General features: G+C 34.6%; 1 protein-coding gene across 1 annotated transcript; it reads left to right on the forward strand.

Moving 5' to 3' along the window:
• Positions 1-547: 547 nt before the first annotated feature.
• ALX1 (ALX homeobox 1) lies at positions 548-21,649 on the forward strand (the record flags this gene model as incomplete). The annotated part of the gene is made up of 4 exons (XM_079775790.1): positions 548-795; positions 3,598-3,902; positions 6,831-6,959; positions 21,329-21,649. Exons 1-4 carry the CDS (start codon positions 570-572, stop codon positions 21,647-21,649), a joined length of 981 nt encoding a protein of 326 aa, XP_079631916.1. The 5' UTR covers positions 548-569.
• Positions 21,650-22,637: the final 988 nt, after the last annotated feature.

The raw sequence follows: 22,637 nt of genomic DNA on the forward strand, positions 1-22,637 counted from the left end.
CTGGTAGTAAGTGGCCGGCGTGGGGGCGGGGTAGGGGCCGGGGCGGGCGGGCCGGGAGGGCGCAGAGAGCGGGGAGCGGGGGTTAAGTGCTTTGCGATCTCACCAAGCTCTTCCGAAATGCCAGTCCACTGTCGCTGCGACAATGTTTCTGGGTGTCGGGGCCTCGTCCCTCCCGGCCTGTGTCTGAAACGGAGCTGTCTGTCTAACCTCGGCCTGGACGCGCCCTGCCGGGGGGGTGGGGGGGGGGGGAGAGCGGGGGTAGGTGGGGAGAGGGTGGGGGCGGAGGGGGGCCGGGGTGGAGTTAGTCGCTTGCCTATTTTCATATTCATTAGAACTGGGAGGTTGCCCGAGGAGCCCAGCTGAGTTTCAAGATATAAAAGCAACTTCGGGTGCCCCCTTTTCCAGCCGGGACGCATTAAAGGGCTGGGAGCCGGGCAGCTCCCGGCGCCGCAGCGCTCGCTTCCCCTTCCCTCCTCTCGGCCCTCCCTCCGCCCGCCCGCCCGCCCCTCCCCTCCCCCGGCGCGCTCCAGCCTCCGCGCCCCGGGAGCTCCGCGACAGCTACCGGGACGATGGAGTTCCTGAGCGAGAAGTTCGCCCTCAAGAGCCCGCAGAGTAAAAACAGCGACTTTTACATGGGCGCGGGGGGCGCGTTGGAGCATGTGATGGAGACGCTGGACAATGAGTCCTTTTACAGCAAAGCAGCGGCGGGCAAATGCGTGCAGGCCTTCGGGCCGCTGCCCCGCGCCGAGCATCACGTGCGCCTGGAGAGGACCTCGCCCTGTCAGGACGGCAGCGGTGAGTCTGCAGCCCCAGCCCCAGCCCCAGCCCCAGCCCCAGCCCCAGCCCCAGCCCCAGCCGCGGTAGCCCGTCTGCGAACCCGAAGTTCGGGGACCCGAAGGGAAGGGGAGCGGGAGCGAGAAGCCGGAGGGCGGAGGGAGGCAGAGACGCGGTGCGGGAACCGGGAAGCGGTGTTTGGCTGCCGGCGACTTTGGAGGGCAGCGGGAGGACTGGGCGCTGCGGGGCCGCCCGGCTCCCCTTTGCCTGCGCGGCGTCGTCCCCGGCGGGTCCCGGATTCTCTCCGTCCAGGTCCGGGCGTAAGCTGATAGGGCGGTAAATAAAGCGTAATTGAGTCAAGACAGCGCGCTTCCTCTGCTAGCCCGCCCGCCGCCCGGCCGCGGGAGCTGAAATCCATCACGGCTCCTTGGAGGATGTCACTGTCGTCACGAATAAGAACACTCTGAACTCCTGTAGATGAAAAAACCTTTAAAAAAAAATTCCCCCCCAAGACAGAGCGATATGTTTCTGTGTGAAGCTGGAGAGTTGCTAGGTTAGCCTGGGTGAATTTGTAATTTCTGCTGCTTTGGGTTTGCAGGACAACACACATTTTTGAACAACAGTCACTTTAAATAGCTTCGGGCAAAGAGCCCCCCGTGTAATCACTCACTCCGGAATGCTGCCCTGTGTGTGCAGTTTTCTGACTCCACATTAGAAGTCACCTCAGAAGCGTTCGGAATGCTTCTGGGTGAAATCTTCAGCTTTGAGTGGGCAAGTATCTCCAAGTCAAAATGTTATCAAAACAAACCATCTTTCTATCTTGTAACCCAATACAAACCTATTTTTTTCTCAGATCGCGACAGCTCAATCAAGTTTACAATTCCAAGAGGACTTTTCCTTATCATTGTATATATTCCACAGTTAAGCTGTAAGGAGCGGGTTGCTTTAAAATAACAAACGAATTAAGTGTGAAATATTTACAACAAGCCTCCTGCCCCCTGTTTTAATGGAGGTTGAAGATCTGGCAAGCACTGGCTCATAGTAGCTCATTTTCTAAATACTTTGCACACAGTACATATTTTATTCAATGTTGCAAGTTACTTTTGACTTGCAACGTTAAACCAAAAAAAAAAAAAAAAAGGCCAAAGCGATAGAGAAAATCAGTTAATCGTTTCAGTCATTTATTTAGAAAGACGCATCAATTAATTTTTATTTTTTAATACACTAAATGTTTGGCTTTCTGGATGTATTTTCAGACTGCAGTATCTTTAGATTTTTGGAATTCTTAGGTGCCTACGTAAAGAATGGACAGGATTTTGTTTTTAAATGGTTCTGTAATGCCCTGTGCTGACTGCTGGCTAGAGCTCAATCATAATATTTTAAATTGTCGGGAATCCGAAATAAGAAGAGAAATAGGTGGTTTTGATACTTTATCAACTTTTAAGTGAACATCACACTACTGGGACTAGTGTTAATGTGAAAGCAGTAAGGTGTGCCTAGGCGGTAGTCCGCTCCGGTTAGGAAAGTCCTGTCTTTCTCCTGAGATGCCCTTACTTTCAGGACCGCCTCCCCTCCCCCTGCCCCTAATTACCGCACTTCCCACTTAACTCTGTCCACAGGGACAAAACCCAATTGTTAACCAGCCAGGGCTCTTCTTTATATTTATCTTCTTTTGCACAAAAGTTATTTGGCGTTTCAATTATATAGGTATTAAAAGTTCCATATATTGGTATAATGATTAAAGCAGTTGTAAAAATAAATTGTGAGAGATCGTTTAAATACAGACAAAAGCAAAAAAAAATTATGACAGTTCATTGGAAATTATTGTTCTGGCTGGGTTGACTTTACTTTTCAAAAAATGCCTCCCATTTTATTATGTGCATTAATTGCATTTGTGTGTGTGTGTGTGTGTGTGTGTGTGTGTGGCACCACATGATACATTTTTTGTTTTATATCACACCCCAAGCATGAAACCAAGTCTGGAGGAAATAACTGAAATTAAAACATCCCTAAACAAAATGCCAGCTGTAATTCTTTGTAATCTTTTAATAGATGTTTTAATTGCTATGCTTTATTAGAGGAAAAAATAAAGCTTTCTACCTTAAAACATATTTTATGAGTTTAAGAATAAATATGACATATTTAGCAAGAACTGTAAACGAATTTATAATCTGAAGAAGTCTACTTCAGCTTTCTATAGTAAACACTTTCAGAGACTAATATAAAAATAATTTTTAAAAGTTTAGATCACTTTTTGAAAAAAAATAAAACGCAGACATGAATATACAGTTGAAATATTAAAAATATAGTAGAAATAATACCATGTGGGAAATCTACAGCTTTTGTGTGGAGGAGGAAGATAACTTTTGGGAAGAGTTTGGATTTTGGTTTACAGATATTTAAATTGAAGTATCTTTCTTGGGCCATGTAAGTAGCTTAATTTTGTCTGCTGTGAATAAATATATGACTTCTATTAAATTTGATTCAGTTTTTAAAAATTATGCTCACTTAGGCTTTTTAAAAAAAATCTAGAGCACTTTTAATTTGACTGCCTTAATTTGATTATAAATTATGTGCATAAACATTGCATTAGTCCTGTAGAACTATGAACTTGGGCAAATTATATGAGTTCCATGTACACATTTTAAAATGGCTTTAAACCTGCCCGAAGTGGATTAATACTTGTACCTAAGGTGATGATTGAATTAACACTGGCACAATAAATCATTAGCAGACCATTTTCCTGATGCTCTAAAGTACAACTGAAGTCCTTCATCTAAATGCTTCACAATGTTGAGAACTGTTGTTTCCCCCTGGTTACAGTGAACTATGGGATCACTAAAGTAGAAGGACAGCCACTTCACACTGAACTCAATAGAGCTATGGACAACTGTAACAGTCTCCGGATGTCTCCCGTGAAAGGGATGCCAGAGAAGGGAGAACTGGATGAACTTGGGGATAAATGTGACAGCAATGTATCCAGCAGTAAGAAGCGGAGACACCGAACCACCTTCACCAGCTTGCAGCTGGAGGAGCTGGAGAAGGTCTTTCAGAAAACTCATTACCCAGATGTGTACGTCAGAGAACAGCTTGCTCTGAGGACAGAGCTCACTGAGGCCAGGGTCCAGGTAGGAGCCACAGGATGGCCTTGGGTGGGTGCCGGTGGGTGTGGGTCGGTAGTGTTAGAATAATTCAATAGTAGCATTTGCCACAGAGGAACTATTTAAAGATGTAGAACAATGTTATGCATGTAGGTCTACTAAAATTTCTTTATACTTGCAAAGAATTTAACAACTAACATAAAAACATAAAAAAGAATACTTGAGTTATATAGGCATAAAACCATCAATTATTTAAAGAACTGAATATCTTAATATACTGCTGATTTCAAAAATTAATTTTAAAAGGCAGATAGAATCATAGTTATTCACTTATTAATGCATGTGTTTTATTTTGTTTTTCTATTTTGTCAGCTATTGAGTTTTGTTTTAAGGTTATACACTAGGTATTGATATTTGTGTAATGGCCTATAAATCTATAATTTTATTGAAGTTAAGGTAATAATAAGACAAAGATAAAAAGAAACAATCCCATAAATTCCCAATTGTTATGTAAAGCAAATCTATTTTTATTATCCATAATTAAAGAAAGATCATAAAACTCATTTTCAATTTTATCACCTTAGTAGTTTCCAGTGATGTCATTCCATTCAATATTTTAAATATAGACAACTTATATGGTTTTTGCAGAGGCAATAGGAATAAGGATCATAAAGTAATTTAAAAATATGTACTGAATTATAAGTTGTATTCAGATGATCAAAATTGGATGATTTAATATACTATATTTTTAATCATTTGAAAAGGAAAATTATATTGGATAAAATTCTACCTCTTAGACATCTTTTATTTTTATTAGAGTAGATATTCTTACACTACATTTTATTAGGTTCCAAATAACAATCATTTGGGAGAATAACCTTTTACTTTGGCATGCTTTTATTACTCTAAATAGGAAACTATTGAATTTTGCAGTTCCCATAAACTACAGAATAAATGAATGAGTGAACACTTCTGTGCATAGTGGAGTAATAGTATTTATTCTGAAGATTAAACCATCGTTAAGGCCTTTACATCATTAAACACAACATCTGGTGGTGCCGGGGTAACAAGCAGCAGGTTTTGTTCTTTAGTTGTGGAAGCAAATGGTTACTTTATCTTAGTTCAGGAAGTAGGTATATAGAAAGTTGATGCTAATGAAAAGTTTTATAATTGTCAAGTGTTAGCACAAGCCCGCATGTGTTCTTTTTTCCTGGTCTCCGCATATTTAAATTAGTTATACTTGTAAGCATAGAAAAATGTGTTTGCATACAGAGGGATCAGCTGTGTACAATGCATATTTCTCCCTTAACATTTCATCAAATCCTGATTCACTTTTTGTCTAAGAACATGCACAGAGAGCCAGCCTGAACCTAATTTACTCGGGTTGTTTTCTTTCCTGCTTTTCACATCAGAGTGGTTATTGGCATCCATTTTAAGGAGATTGCCAAGGTCTTTTCTTAGTGAAAAAACAAAACAAAAAACACACACCTTACTACTAAATTCCCTTAGTGTGCTCTTGGTGGCTATCTGTGGAGACAGCAAGGAATTATGTTTTGTTTGGTTTGGTTGTTGATGTTGTCTTGAGTCTGGGCATAATGGATAACACACATTGGCCAGCCGTGTTCTAAGAAACCACACTGAACAGGTAACTCCCTTTGCCTTGTTTTAATTGCTGAAAACTCTTCTGAAATGCCATCTTAACTCTGCAATATATGTTTACGTATTAAACTGAGTATTCAAATGTTTTAATAAGTGTGTTTATAATTGAATTTGCAAATGAATAAAACTTTCGAGTAATTTTAGTAAAAGGCTTTTTACAATTTGCATTTTTATATTTGATTTCCAGCTTCTTTCCTAAATATTTTATATTCTGAACATACTTCTGTAAAGACTAAAGAGTTCCTGGAAGCTGCTTGTGTCATGTTTAATAAAAAATATCAATTTATACATATCGAAGATCTTTTTCTATATCTCCCTTTAATACATGAAAATCTTAAAATGAAAATTCTGGAGAGTGATAAGTATGAATTAGTGAATATTTAACCCTCTGTGGAAAACGGTTGTTGTGATAAACATTGTTAGTATGAGAGTGTAGTGACCCTGTAGAGGTCCCACTAACTCACAGACTTTCTTCACACTTGGTTATATCTGCTCCATTTCTTTTATTATTTATTACCTGTAAGTCATTTAAATTGGAGAATAATTTTGATGATGGCTGAATATTTTCTATAAGAGAAGATAAATGTTATGATGTAATAAACACATTTGTTTATTTTAAAACCATAATTGTACTTCAGATGGTTCCATTTTACCTTTTGTCTCTATCATGCTCAGTATTATATCTAATCTTAATATTTTATGTTTCTATATAATCATGATATTTCTGCTGATGCCATATATTTTTAGATTAAGTCTTTATGTTTAAATTTTTTCTAAGAGTATCTAAGTATGGATATAATCAAGAAAAGTCTTCACTTTATGAAATGCTTTAAAGATAATTGTTTTTGATAGACCCAGATATTCATTTGGTTATAAATTGGCTGGGTTAATGTCATGTGCATAACCCCAAATTAAAAAGTCATGAACATCTCTCAGACTTGCAGCATTCTCTGAGAGGAGGATTATCTATGATAATTTGGAGATATAAGGAGTCTTCAGGATCATATAATCTAAATCCTTTTTATTTTCCATAAATGAAAAAAACAGAGGCTCAAACATATTAAATAAATGTTTTTAAAGTATTTTGTCTTTTTATATTAATTTATAGTGCCTCATGGTTATAGCACTTATATCAAGGTAAAATAGAATGTAAAATTTGTGGATTTTTTTCTGATAAAAATTATTTTATTAGTAATTTTATTGACCTGATTTACCTTTCTGATTTGAATTATTTTAACATCACATTTATATTATCAAGTATCCTTTAGCTAAAATTCTACTTCTTTGAAAAATTAGGTTTGGTTTCAAAATCGAAGGGCCAAGTGGAGGAAAAGAGAACGTTATGGCCAAATACAACAAGCTAAAAGCCATTTTGCTGCCACCTATGATATATCAGTTTTGCCCAGGACTGACAGCTATCCTCAGGTATGATAAACTGTGTGGAATTCTGATCAAGAAAAATACATGCGGTGTGTATATTATTAAAAGAGCTAGTATAGACTTTATTATATCTAAGATAAAGGTTAGGAATGAGAATTTTAAACTCTAGAAGACTTTTTTCATGTTGGTTAAATTTTTATTTTACTAAAATATTTATTTTGTTACTATTTTTTTCCCCCAGAGCCATTCATTTAACAATATTTCAGGGTCTCTTCCTTGTTATACAATGCAACACCTGAAGTAGCATCATTTAATTGTATACGTCTGCTAATTACTCTGCATTTTAATTATTCAAAATCACTTCCCTTGTTTATTTCAAAAAATATATTGAATATTGTTTGGCATGCTATCTCTGTAGATAATGTTTCATGAGTCAGTCCTACACAACCTAGTGTCAAATGTAGTATATGAAGCCTGCATTCCATTAAAATAATCTCTTTTCCTATGTTGTCTGTTTAGCTTTGAAGTTGCTCCTTCTTTGAAGGAAATATTTAGTCCTTTGCTTCTTAACATGCATGTAGAATTAAGACTGAATATAATTTAAAATTTTTTTATCATGTGAAAAAACACTCCCCTTTATAATGGGAGCTCTCATTTCAAAGACTAGAAATTATTTTTTCTTCGAATTTTTAAATTTAGGTTTTTTTTTCTTATCCATACTTTGTAATGCATGTAAGTAAAAAATATTCTTGCCTTTCTAAATGAGAATTACTTTTTCCTAACACTGAATTATTCAGAACTGTATTTGGTGCATGATTGACACATAGTAGAAGGAACAAGCCATCTGTTATTTACTTCCTTTTTGTTTAATGATATACACTGTAAGAGACCACTTAGATAACAAATATGTAACATGTATGTTGGTGGAATACCTTGACAGTCCAGTAACGAAATCGTCACAGCCCCAAACTTACTTAAGGTATTCATTTTCTTCAACTATAAATTCATACCCTTTTCGTATGAATTCAGTCCTCTATTTTTCTACTATCCTTATGTTCTGATGCCCTTTTTTGACCTTTAGTAACCTATCTTGAGACCTTCACTCCTCCAGTAAATTCAGCAAATGTATTCAGGTAATATTATATCTGAACAAGAGCCTTAGAAATCATTTTATTCTGCTTCGTCATTTTAGAAGTTAGGAAAGCAGACCCAGGTGAGTTAAGGAATTGGTCTGTGATCACACAAGTAGTTTCTTACGGGCCAGTCTCTAAGGGGAGGCTATGGCTCAGCCTTGTACTGCAGTTTGCTAGTACCTTTTGACTAAATGCCACACACCTGCCATGAGAAGAATTGTGTTTTCTCTTACTTTTAAAAATGTGTCTTAAAGCAGGTCCCTTATATTTTTCTTCTGTCTAAAAGCATGTATACACTCCTGGTTACTTATCATCATAAGGCTAAGGAAATGTTAAGCACCAAATAGTTTTGAGTGTCCTGGTTGAGTTCTAAGCAGAGTGCTAGGTGGCTCTTTCCCCTCTACGCTACAAGCTCCCTGAGAGTAGGCACTGCAGTGTTCTCCTAGTTGTGAATGTGACTATAGCCCTTACTCTCTGAGGCACTCTTCTAAGCAGGTTGTATATATTAACTCACTCAATCCTCACAGCAACCTTATGTGGTATGCATTATTATTTATCCCCATGTTTCATGTGAGGAAACTGAGGCACAGAGAGGTGAGGTATATACTCACTTCCACTGGTGGTGAAGCCCTGATTTGACCAGAGGCATTCTGGCTCCCAAGGGCAAGATCTTAACTCTCAATACAGACTGTCTCAGCAAATATGTTTAAATGATTGAAGAGTTAGCAAATTAATACCAAAGGAGGATACAGTTTAAGTTGTTTATTCGAATTTGCACTTTAGTTTAGGAGAGCAGTGAATGTGCTCACAACCAGTGAAATAACAATAAAAATAATAGACATAGCATATATTTTATATAATTTTGAACTATTAGAGGCGATAGTTGACTATGAAGACTTTAGAAATAAGTCACATATTAGGAACTCTTTTCAAATGGACTTTAAACAGTCTGATAAGTTTATTCCACAACACTCAATTATATATTTTTTATACCTTATTATTTCAATTGTCATTCCTTTTCTTGTAAACCCCATTTTTTACTTTGTTCCTTGCTGTTGGTTGCATTATCTCTAACTCCCCTTTCGTCTTCAGTGTAGCCTAAAGCATTAATTATAGTGCCTGGCACCAATTAACCTTTTTATAGTGGCTTAATATTACTTAATATACTCTGACTAGATGCCCTTTTACCTAGGATTATCATGCCATTATGTTATTGTGCTGCATAGCTTTAGATATTATCATTTAGCAGAATGAGGCAACCTAGCAGCTCAAGCAGGAAAGAAAATGGTACAAATTATACATTTGAGTCTTTTGCACTCTAGCAAAGGCGTAATTTAAAATTTCCCCTCACAAGTCATGGGAATTTCACACTAATTCTCCCTGTGGCTTCTCCATACTGTATGTACATTGGTGATACCACCTCATAATTTAAGTATGGAAGCACGGAGATCAGATGTTGAAGTTATTTTGACAGTGCAACTTGTCAACAATAACTAAAATCAATACTGTAACATCCATAGTGCTTTTCTTCACTGGCAAGGCATGTACTGTTTGCTTGCCAGAAATTCTGAAATGAAGTGTCTTCCACACCCCCACTGTAAGGGGAAATTTTGTTTTAACTTTAAAATATGGAGTTTACTTTTTAGTTTGTTTGAAAAAGAATTATGACAGTACCACGTCTCCAAGCTTCAGCCTAAAGGAAACTTTTTTTTTTCAGTCTTGTGGCTTGAAAATAGAAATGTATAATGGGCAAAATAGAAACCGAAATAGAACGCAACAGCTCAGTGCAATAAAACTTTGAATTTGGTTACTGTTACTAATTATAGAAAAAAGTTATTAATTATAAAAACAGTTGGAAACTAGAAAATGTTGGAGGCAGGACAGAAACAAAGAATTAGCAATTTGGCAGGAAAGCATAGGCATACACAGAGATAAACGAAAAACAGAGATGGCTTAGAAAGATCTTCTCAAGCCTGCCCAGTGTGGATACTGATCTTACTTAGCATAAAGGTCCATATATAACATATAATATGATTACTTATGAATGCTAATTATATTTTCTAACGTGTTCTAAATACTTTGTTTCCACTGGTCTTCATTGCACTATGGTAACAGCAGCCGTAACAGTAAAAGAAAGTAACTGGCCGCTGAGGGCTTATTTCAGCCTGACTTTCTTCCTACAGCCAGTGATCACTGAATCAGAACCCAGGATCTCTGAGTGGGAGTCCAGGGTACCTTATGGAACATTATCTCTATAATGTGTCATTGAGCAATGAAATGGTTAAGCTTTGACCCTAAAACATTCAATTACCTTGGGAAGCAAAAATACTTCTATTTCTAACTGTATAAAATAAGGACATAAAGCATTAAAAATGTAGACACTGTTAGACTGTTTTCATATATTATATTTCTTTAGCTCACTCATATTTGATAGCAAACAAATAATAAGAAAGTGAGTGGTGTGATATCGGTAGTAAAATGATTTAATGTAGTACTGAAATAGCATTTAAAAAAACACACACTTTAGCTCACAATATTAGATGCCATTCAACAACAGTATGATTTAGGTAAGTTAAACTACTTGATGTTCTCCAAAACATGATATTTTAAAAAAATTGTTTCATTGCTTGTGCTGAATTTGTCCCCTCTCTCTTGAATTCCCTTCCCCTCACCTAACCCCTTTTCCTCCATGAAACCTTTTCCCAGTCCTCCTTTAATCAGCACATCACTTTCTCCACTGACTGTGATGGGCTGTATGCAGTGTTTGCCTGCCAGTTTACTATTAAAGTTTCTTAAAAGATGACTCAATTCTTACCTTTGTATCACCACAGTATTAAGCAAATTATACAGGGATGGATAAAAATGGGTTTACACTTGTAATACAAATAAATAATAATTAATAAATAATAATACAAAGAACAAACTCATTCACATACAAATGTAAACCCACATTTGCCTACCCATGTATATATACTGAACAGATGTGAACAAAGTATTGATTCACTTCAAAATTTTTTCAGGAGTACATTATAAACCTAAAAGTAATCAATTTCCAGTACCAATTTGATTTCTGAATCTCTGCTATTAACCAGTTCTGTGGTCTTTAAGCATTTAGCTTTTCCTTTTTTATCTCAATTTCCTCCTCTGCTAAGAGGAATAGACTAGAAAGATTTTGCTGAAACCTTTCCAATAAATATAGTATGTGTGGTACTGTTGTATGCATGGGGGTTGTACAGATGAGCCAGACAAACTCTCCTTCTTTGTGGACAAATTAAGAACTAGGTGACTCATTTTTATATGGAATCTAATGAACAAAATAAACTGATGAACGAAATAGAAACAGAAGTATGGATACATGGAGCAGACTGACAGCTGTCAGAGCAGAGGAGGACTGGATGAAAGAAGGTGAAGGGATTAGCTAAAGAATATATACTAGTATATGCACACCCCATAGGCACAGACTACAGTGTGGTGATGGCCAGAGGGGAGGGGGGCGGGGACAGGGTGGAGGTGAGCAAAGAGGGTGATAGTGTCAACAATAAAAATAATCATATTCCCAAAAAAGAACTAGGTGATATTTGTACCAAATTCTGCAAACGCTTCTTGATGTACATTAGACCCAGAATCCAAAAATACCTTTGCCCTTCAATTGAAAATGCACGAAAGCATCTATCAATAGTAGATTGTAATTTGTTTGTAATTTTCAAAACCAAAGCATTTTAAAAATTATTTTGGTGAAGAAAATATTTAAAGTATAAAAATTTCTGGAAGATTATAACTAGCCTTCATTCTTACAAGGAACCCTAATTTGATGTCCTTAGATTTGCTTTGGATTATATTAACTTGATCATTTACTAGTGGGGCAACTTTTGATAAGTCTCTTTACTTCCTTAATTTTCAGATTCTTTGTAAAATGGAAGCATTGTTAGTGCTAGAGTTGGTCGTCATGGTAGTATAGATGCTGATGACCATCATCATAAAGCTTTTTCTTTTATTGAGAGGAATAAATTGATTTCTAAACAGCCTACTGAGCTACTGGTAAATCCTGAGACTTGAGGAGGGCCAGGTTTGAAGGTGTGACTATGGGCCTCACAGTCAGGGAGTGGTGAGTTCAAATCCTGGCTATGCCCGCTTAATAGGTTTTGGAGCTTTCCCCAAATAAATTAACTTCAAGGAATGTTTCTCCTCATTCATAAGACAGGGATAAAGTTCATATAATCTTTGAAAAGATTAAACATAACAATGCATGCAAATTACTTAGGAGATTGGCTAGTACATAATGAGTGCTCAATAAATAGTAACCATTCTATAATAGCCATTAGTTATTATTTTTTCCTACAATAGAGAGGAAAAGTAACTGTTTTGAATGTTCTCTTATGTTGTATGTTGTAGCATTTAAACTAATTCAATCTGTGAGCAAATTTACTATTTAGGGATCTAGGAGAATACCAAATTCAGTTTAATATAATTTCTTCTTTAAATTAAGATAACTAAGTCTGGTAACTTTAGGAAAGTTTGAGCATATTCTTCTTCTTCCAAAATATTTTCATCAAAAATTTCAAAGAAGGCATGCAAGTTTTTCCCGAGAAAAACTTTAATGAGGTTTTTTAAATAACAAAAAAAAAAACAAAACAAAGTAAAAGGAAATAATAAAGCAATAAAATAGCCATTGTGAGGATATTGTTCACCCTATCCTCTTTTATCACCATTTTCTGTACTAATCTTAAAGTTTACATTTACTTAAGCTAAATAAGGAATAAGGAACTTCCCTCCTTAAACAACTGTGGTGTAGCATTTTGGTATCTGGATCAGTTTTTAACCTTTGGAGAAAGTCTCACAATTTTATCACTGTTATTTCTATATTTTCCAAATATTTAAAGTAAACAACCCAGTAAGCTTTGAAAAAATGTTAGTAATATAGTTCAACTTGATGTGTGATATAATGAATAGTCTCATATATATGAAACAACCAGCACAATGGTTATGTAATTACACAGTGAAACTCCCTTTATGAATGGAGGGACAAAAATGTTAACATCATTAGGTCCACAAGTCTTATTGATATTGTACAATTTCTCACTGATTAAAAGCACACATATTTAAAATCATACAAGGAATATGATATGATAGTCTATTACTCAAATAGATATAATTTTTATAATTGATAAAGTTGCTTTAATTAAATATATGCAAGTTTTATATAAATATGTATAAATAATATTTCATATAGAGGCATATATATTAAAAGTAAATTATATGTAGCATGAAGCAGATTTTGTCAATATCAATTTGCTGAAGATGCAGGTAGACACAAGTGGTGAATAACTCTTATTTTGTTGAAAATATATATAGTTTAAAGGGATAAAGAATGTCCTCCAAGAAGTAATGTGCATTCATGTTTTAGATTATGAAAATAGATTTAGTTCTTTAAAATATTTAATATTCATGTTTACTGTGATTTAATGACATACCAATAATTATAACTTAGCTAATTTTTTTGGTTGTTGTTACTTTTAATAGGTGGCCACTGTTAAAGCATTACATTTAACTGAACTGGTCATAAGTATTATATATATATTTCTTTAATTTTTTCCAATTATACTTGACATTCAATAATATTTTGTATTAGTTTCAGATGTACAGTATTTTACATATTAAGAGGGAAAAGTAAATAAAAAATTGAGTAGATTACCAAAATAAATAAGAAGAAATGTAAAAATAGATTTTGAAGAGTGCCAATGTTTCTTATACACATGAAAACTACCTTACAGGAGAATAGAGAAGAACCAGGGGGAAATTAAGCCACGGAAGCCTGGGAAGTCTATGAGAACAGACCTGTGGGTTAAAACTTGCAGTTCACACTATTATTGTTAGTCAATAACAATAAGGTTAGTGAACCTTATGAAAAACTTTAATCCAGAATTTTATCTGTACCATATTTATTAAGCCTCTTGTTTCTATGGGTTTTCTTTTCTATTCCAAATCATGAAGCATTAAAATAGAAAAGAAAATTTGCACAAACTCACACTTGATTTAAAAATCAAAAAATGAAATTTCAGTTTTGTAGTTAACACAAATACACAATATCTATAATTTATGACTTTATTCAGGATTTTAAGAATAAATTCAAAGTTCATGTTTGACATAAATTAGACATTTCTAAGATTTAAACTATTATATGAAAATGCAAATATTTGCATATTTGATTTGTATCCTATTAATTCACAAGGAAAACTTACTTCATATTTTAATCTTTGTTTCTTATTGTTGTGGAATTAATTTTTTAAATATTCTTATTGGTTTCAGAGAGGAAGGAGAGGGAGAGATAGAAACATCAATGATGAGAGAATCATCAATAGGCTGCCTCCTGCAGGCCCCCCCACTGGGAGCTGCAACCTCAGCATGTGCCCTGTTAGGGAATCAAACTGTTACCTCCTGGTTCATAGGTCAACTCAATCACTGAGCCATGCTGGCTGGGCGTGAACTTAATTTTAATAGGGCAATTGTGTCATCAAAAATGAATCAGGCCCTGATAAATCAGCAATGGTTATCATGCATGTATTAAAATACATGTAAAGGAATGTGAAAAAATAATTGGAAAATACATTTTTTGCTGGATAATAATAAATAAAATAGAAAATGCTAAGTACTATGATTTTTATGACCTCTTTAAGTTAGTTGAGCTGAAAAGTTTTATTTTAAGGAATATAGGGTATACTTTCCTATAATTTTTTAATGATAATTACTATAAAATTTGTGAACACACCCAGAACTAAAGGAAAAGAAAAAATGTCTTTAATGTTTCTTATATATTTGACTTGTATTTCAAATATTATTTGAATAACACAAAATTTAAACACATTTATATGATGTCATTCTGAAAGTTTCCAGACATTAACATTGCTTATGAAACTTAGTGCCTGTATTTATGTACTAAGAAGAGATATATGGTTTCATTTTTCTGTAAAGCAATTTTTTCTCAGATTATTGGTCTCATATAACTGTTATATCTAACAATGATTTTTTTAAAAATGGAAAATGCATTCTTTCTTGTTCCAAATCTCTGAACATATTTGTAAGATGGAATTTTATTTTAAAAATCTAAATAGCAATCAATATTTAATATGTGATCCATTTCTGATGAATTGATTTCTAATCACTTCAGCTTAATAATACTATATGCTGAGAATATATACTTTTGGAATTTTTAAGATGTAAACGATTTCAAAAAAAGTTAATATATTAATTTTTCTTTGGCCAAATGACACCTAATAAGTAGGCACCAATGAAAGTGCAACCTCATGTTTATCTCAAGTAGTACCTCAACATGATCAATCAATCTTTTTACTGTGATTTATTCTAGTTGGGACTTTTTCCCAGATGGACAAAGCCTCAGTGTGTGTTATTCACTGGTAGCAAACTCCCTACTTAGAAAAACACTTAATTCCTTCTCCCTGCCAGCAACCTACTGATGTGGTTACTAGAAAAGTTAATGGGACCCTAAAGTTAGTCAACAGCTAAAAATATCTGCAAGTTACCAAACATATGATTCTTATTAATATTTTTCCACCCTGCATTTTAAAGAAAGTGATAGGCTAGTAAATAATGTAATAGTCTCTTAAAAAATTGAACTGCTTTTGTAAAAAGTGATGTTTATATTTTTTAAAGGGACCATATAAAAATCCGGTAAATTATATGGTGATAATGTGGTAATAAATCTATATAGTAAGTATTAAATGATATGCAGAGTAATCGATAAATGTAAACATTCTGTCAATGATGAAAAACCAAAATCAACTTTTGTATTTTAATGCAAATAAGCTATTGCTATATTAGCATCACAAATAACTCTTTGTGAATCCCTGATTTCTGATTTTTTAAATTAACCTTTAACAGGGAAGCGTGTGGTTATTTGATGTGAGGGTAGTATGTGTGTAGTAGCATGATGTGTGCATATGGTATGTGTAATTATGTGTGTATATATGGATATTGGTGGCAGGTAGGAGCAGTCTATATATACAGAGGAGAAATATGGTTAAATGAAATTATTTTAGTAGATAACTATTGGTTTTATAGATACTTTGAAATTAAGGAATGACTGTTAATCATATATTTTCATGTTTATAAGTATCTCTATTAAATCCAGATTAAATCCATAGGCTGCTGTCTTCCATATAGCACTAATATTAGTATATAGAATATATAATGCTGTCATGGAACTCTCTGATGTCTTTTACACATCATGCTACTTTAAAATTAAGACAAAGACTAACAAGGTTTTTAAAAAGCATGAAAAACTACTCACTTCAATAAAATCGGCAAATATATTTGAAATATGCACCATATTAAGCATACTAAAATTTTCTTTGTAATTTTGGTTATATAAGAATATACCTATATCAAGTTTCTAGGTGAAGGTAATTTCCATATCCATGCTTTACCATATTACTTTAATTCATGACAAATATATATCCACAGTGAAGAACTCTTAACATGTGTGTATTTTGTATGTATAATATGCATGTACTATATATGAACCCTCTTCTTCCTACCTGTAGCTTTTAATTTCTTAGGATGAAAATGAATGTTAAATAAATTTGTTTTCAGTTTGGAAAGAATCAGACAAAAAATAACTTTCCTCCAAAATTCAAAGTCATGGGATAATTAAGTGTTAACTTTTTATTTGATTAGGAAAACATTAAGGGGCAAATAAATGTTCAAAGTGGTGTGTAGAAGTCAGCGGAACTTCCATTCATGCTAATGGGAGGCAGTTGGCTAAGTTCCCTGGACAGTGCTTTGAACATATCCCTAGAACTTTTAAAAACGTTGCGAAGCACATTAAAACATGGAATGTTTTAAGATTCTTCACTCCTTTTAAACACAAAGAAGAAAAAGTGTGAAGGCAGGCAGTCTTTTTCTTTTTTTTTTCCCCCCAGTACACATGAAAGAAGGATATTTAATAACGTTCTTTCTGGTTTAAAGCCCTTGACTATTATACAGTTAGAGGCCGACAGAAACACCCCAAAATTTATTTGGTGCTGGGCACTGCCATTGTAGGTGTCTGTGAAATAATCCAAAAGAGTAACAATTCTATATAGAAAAAAATATGCATTCAAAATTTAACAGAAAATGTAGTATTTCTTATAATGAGTCAGAGAGTGAGATTTTTGTATGGCTTTTCTGTTGACAAATATGTATAAGGAGTTTTAGACAATATGACTTGTAGACCTAGCACATAGCTTTAGAAGGATCACTTACAGAAGAATACAGTTGGTAGAGGCATGGAACAGCCATAGAATGAGACCACCTTGACAACAGATTTTGTAAATCACAAGATCAAACAACTTTGTAGTTAAATATTTCCTTTAAATATTAACAGAAGTAGATAATCTGGAACAATGATGCTACTTGCCAGGTTCCCCTATAGTGGTGTTCAGATAACTTCTAGAATATGATATTCTGTTCTCAGTGCTGGATATTGACATGGGTGAAGGGTGTTGACAACATCCAGCATATCTGGGGAATGTGACTGGAATGAGCAGTCTGGAAACCATGCATATGAGGAATGCTTAAGAAGAGAGACTTGCAATTGTGTAATAATGTTGTAGGATATTTGAAGATTTTCACATGTGAGAAATACAATACCTATTCTGTATCATTTTAAGGAACAGAAATAGAAGTGATAGATAGGGGAAGGCAACAGCTTGCTTTTTTATAGAGCTCTCCAAAAGGGAATGGAGTGTTTTTAAAACAGGTGAGCTTCTTGTCAACGGAAGCGAACATAACTAAAAGTGTAGGAGGGGTTTTGCATGTGGAGGGAAGCTGGACTCTAACAGTGTTTCCCAATCCTTGATGATTTTCATAATTGCATGTGTGTATTATGGCCTTTATTTTAACATAGACCCCTTGAGCCACACCTTCTGCTTAATGAACCAGAATCTCCAAGAAGATGCATCTATAATACAGAATAAGTATTTCATAGAGAGGGGAAAAAAATCTACCCAGAGAAATATAGTTAGCAAGGTTTAGGTATGTAATTTTTATGATTTCTATTAAGATAATAATTGTAGTATGGTGATTCTAGAGTTCAAATTATGAAACAAAATGTAGATACATTAACATGCATTGCCCATAAAAGTTTGATTAATCTGTAAGATGGGTCAGTTCAAATTTCATGTTCTTAGAGTTTTTCAATCACTTAATAAATTTGTATTAAGGGCTTATTATGTGTTGTGTTAGGCCTGAAGATAAAGAAAGAGTCTGAGCAATCATTGAGGATTTTGCTTTCAGAGAGGAAGCCTAAGAACCCCCACAAAGTTAGGATTATGAATAAGTAAATAAGCAATTTTAACTTATAGAGTAATTTTTACACCATTGTAACATTGTTTATGATTTGCTGGGTTCAGATTTGATCTCCACCATTGGAGTCATTCAATCTTGGGTGAGATTCTTTATTTTTTATTTTTTTAGGGATTGGGTGAGATTCTTAAGTTCTCCATTCTATATTTTACCTTCTACTAAATGGGAATAGTAAAAGCCCACACCTTTTAGTGCATGATAATGATTAGAAGACTTAAGCCATGCTTTAAGTCTTCATAAAGCATTTAATATAATGTCTGACACATGGTAATTGATAATCATAAGCTATCATGAGCCTCATCTTGATTATCATCTGGGTGTTTAAACATCCAGAAGAAATGAAGCTTTAGAGGAAGGAAAACCTCAATTCATTGGGGATATTAATTTTGTGACTTACACATAACTTTAATGTGAAAAACAACTAAACCCCTAAAGTCAACTGAAGACATATCAGAAATTTTAAAATGAGAGCAAGACATGGGGGAAGTGAGGGGAGATAGAGATCATGGAAACAGAACATATCAGTAAAAATGTGTGACACTATTGCGACCCATGCAAACGTATTTTCCCAAATCTAACTAAAAGCATTGCTGTGGCAACTTGCTTTACCAATCTGCTCTGTTCTGAAAATATGTCTATATGTTAGAAATTCTTTCACCAAAAGTAACACATTTAATTTGCCTAATCATGTCTAAATAAGAAGTTTTGATAAAAATAAAAAGATTTGATTCTCATATCTTGGAAACTGGAGAATTTCTTTTCAACTTATAAATAGTTCAATGTTAATTCTTTTAGGGAGAAAATACATTCTTAACTTATATTCATAGATTACCTCCTTATCTATACCTTTCTTATTTTCCCCTTTTTACCTAATTGGTAAATATATTTCTATGCATTTAGAATATGAGCAGATGCTTTTAAAAATAAATTCTAAACATTATGTATAGATTGACAAATCCTTTAACAAACATAAAATGTAAATAATCTTTCTCTGCCACTAGTTTGCCTTTCATTTACTTTTTCAAAAGTAAGCAAGCAAGTTCACTTTCATTTCCTGAAAGCCCTTTTGTCAGACATGTGACTGTGGTTTTTTCAATGTAGCACAATGTTTGATTGAATGTCAGAGGAAAATCAACCAAATCAACTTAGAAGAGCTAGCTGGACAGGGTAATGACATCAACAGCCTCTCCTGTTGGTTTGAAATACATAATTCAGCAATCACTGGCATCAGTCATTACATATTTTTTTAAAGTGGGATACATATCATAGAATGAGTCATAATTGAAACAACATAGACCATGACCATGTAAGGATTAATAAAATATGCATATTATTATACATATTTATAGATATATCTCATAGATTTGACATTTATAGCAGCTAACAAAATATTCGTATAAAAAACTATTATTAGAATATAACTAAAATGGGCATCTTGCCAATTGTTGCAGTCCCACCTAAGAGATGAAATCAGATGTTCAGTTTGAAACTGGTTACGTGGTCTTTCTTGTGTGACAGAGTAACATCTCTGCCAGTGTGATCTAGAAGTGTCACTAAGATATTTTCTACTTTAAATTGAAAGTAAGTTGTTTTTAAAAAGTACAATTTAAGTTTGGGTGTTGTAAGACACACCAAAGGCCAGATGTAGTAGACTGGAATCTTTGTGTAAAATAAATATAAGAAAACATTGTAATTGATAATTCTAATTATCAAGATTTTTTAAAAGAAAGCCAGATGCGATGAATGTGTATATTGCTGCTGTGTTCTACTACAAATCTATTGCAATAATATTGCAAAAGGCAGACAGAGTTTAAATTTCATCTCCTAAGGCTGCATGTCTGCCACACTACACCACGCAACATATCCCTTTCTGTTTTCCCTCAGCTCCTTTCATTTGTCATGATTTTCTCTGTGCTTCTCAGTAATGCATGTGATTGTTGTATTTCTATCCTCATTTAAATATCTAGTCTTAATCTACTTTCTACTGAAAATTTATATTATGCAAATTCGATTTAAGGTTTTTTTATGTGCTCATAACTTTAGAGAAATTTGTGTTTTTGGTAATGTACTAATCGTTTTCTGTAGAGATTTAATGATATGAAATGTGGATTTCTTGGGTGATAACCCAGTTTTCAATCATAAATATGATTTTGTTTTTTAGTAATTACATTATATTCATATATTTTTGCTAATACTTGAGTATTTGTCTCAGTTGCTTCCATTATTTGGTAATGGTCATGTTTTAGAATTCTAAATTTGTTTTACATGCCATACATCTGTTGTAACCTCAGTATATCATATATGTCAAAGAATAAATGTTTAAAATATGTACTTATTTTTCATATTCACAGATCTATGTATTCAAGATGTTAGGAAATAAAAGGCAATGAAAGGTTAAACATTTTCCAAGATGAGTTTGATCAAAAATATCCACAGAGCAAACAGCTTAATGTCAGCAATGGTTTCCAACAAAAACTGCCACATTGAGTCCAACTATGGAGCGTAAAAAATGAAATTGTGTCATTTGTTTAGAAATATGAAAACTATATTTAAACTTAAAACCACCTTTTAAACCACTTTTCTAAGCACATGAATTGGTCATGAATCATGACTAAATCTTCCAGATTTCATTTTAGAAATTATGACTGTAAAAAGAATACTCAAGAGATTGACATGTTTTGAGAGTATTTTATGTGGTTAAGTATGTGGGTTTCGGTGATCTATTACAGTAAAACAAATTGGAAGAATCTTTCAAATAATTATTTTTCATAATCACTTTACATACTCAGAATGTAATTACAGACCACCCATCAGGAGCAAACAATGAATAGCTAACAAAATTTAGCAAACACAGTGTAACGAAAGCAAGGGAACAAAAGTGAGAACGCGTAAATGTAATGCTTGTTGTTTTCTATATTCCAGATTCAGAACAATTTGTGGGCAGGAAATGCGAGTGGTGGCTCTGTGGTCACGTCGTGCATGGTGCCGCGTGACACTTCCTCCTGCATGACACCTTACTCTCACTCGCCTCGGACAGACTCCAGTTACACAGGGTTTTCAAACCACCAGAACCAGTTCAGCCACGTGCCCCTCAACAATTTTTTCACTGACTCTCTTCTGACGGGGGCTACCAATGGACATGCGTTTGAAACAAAGCCAGAGTTCGAGCGGAGGTCTTCCAGTATCGCAGTCCTTCGAATGAAAGCCAAGGAGCACACGGCCAATATTTCATGGGCCATGTAACATACAGCACTCTTATTTTTCTTTAAATGGAAAAGTCAAACATTCTTATTGCTCATATTTAAAGGATATCACAATAAGCTGCTGTGTGTGGAATTGCTAACGGTCAAGATATACAGTGAGACCAGCTTAAATGAATAGTTGTTATTATTTAACATGAAAATCTAAGAGTGAACATCTGAGGACTAAATAGGTTTACCATGCACCAGTCTCCACAAACTCTGTTTTAGTAGTAACTTTCTTCTATTGTACAAATCAATGAAATATGGTCATGCAACCTTCTTAAAAGAATAAATGTATTAAATAAATTCCTCTGTTATAGATTGATTTATGTTAGTTCTGCAACAACAAGAAATCCCTTGTAAAGTAATACCTGATAAAGGAAGAAATGCACTGGGGAACCTGTCAGGATACCGAAGCTGTCAGGTAAATATTGAAGCAGGGTGTTTTGGGGAGTTAAATGCCATCTCTCCCTCTCTGGCTCCAAAACAATGGGCATATCCCCTGCTGCTGAGAATTTATCTTCAGGTCTCAAAGGTTTTTTTTTTTTTTAATCCCTAGATGGTTAGTTTCCAATCCACGCAAAAAGAACTCTTCTAAAATGACCAGCATTTGCATGAAATATTTGGGCATAGTTTCCTGAAACCATGTGGCTAAAGGTGATAACTGAAATATTCCGGTGTCATTTAAAATATAGTCACGAGAACAGTTTTTTATAAATGCCATCTTTTGAGTGAAAAAGTCAGCATGGACTCAGTGTTTTAGTTATCAGACACAAAGAAAGTTGCAAAACCTGCTGTTGCTTTTAAGTTAAAGTTGTCAATTAAACGGTATACACAAGTATATAATAAATGCACTAAAGGAAATGTATTCTGTTAAAGGAGTAGTGAATCTGAATTTATATTTACTTCATGTGCAAGTGCACTTATGTGTGTGTTTGTTTTTTGACATATAATCTGTAAGCATTTTTTGCTACTGTGGTTTTGCATAG

This window comes from Cnephaeus nilssonii, assembly GCF_951640355.1.
Source record: "Cnephaeus nilssonii genome assembly, chromosome: 6".
In the NCBI taxonomy this organism is placed as follows: domain Eukaryota; kingdom Metazoa; phylum Chordata; class Mammalia; order Chiroptera; family Vespertilionidae; genus Cnephaeus; species Cnephaeus nilssonii.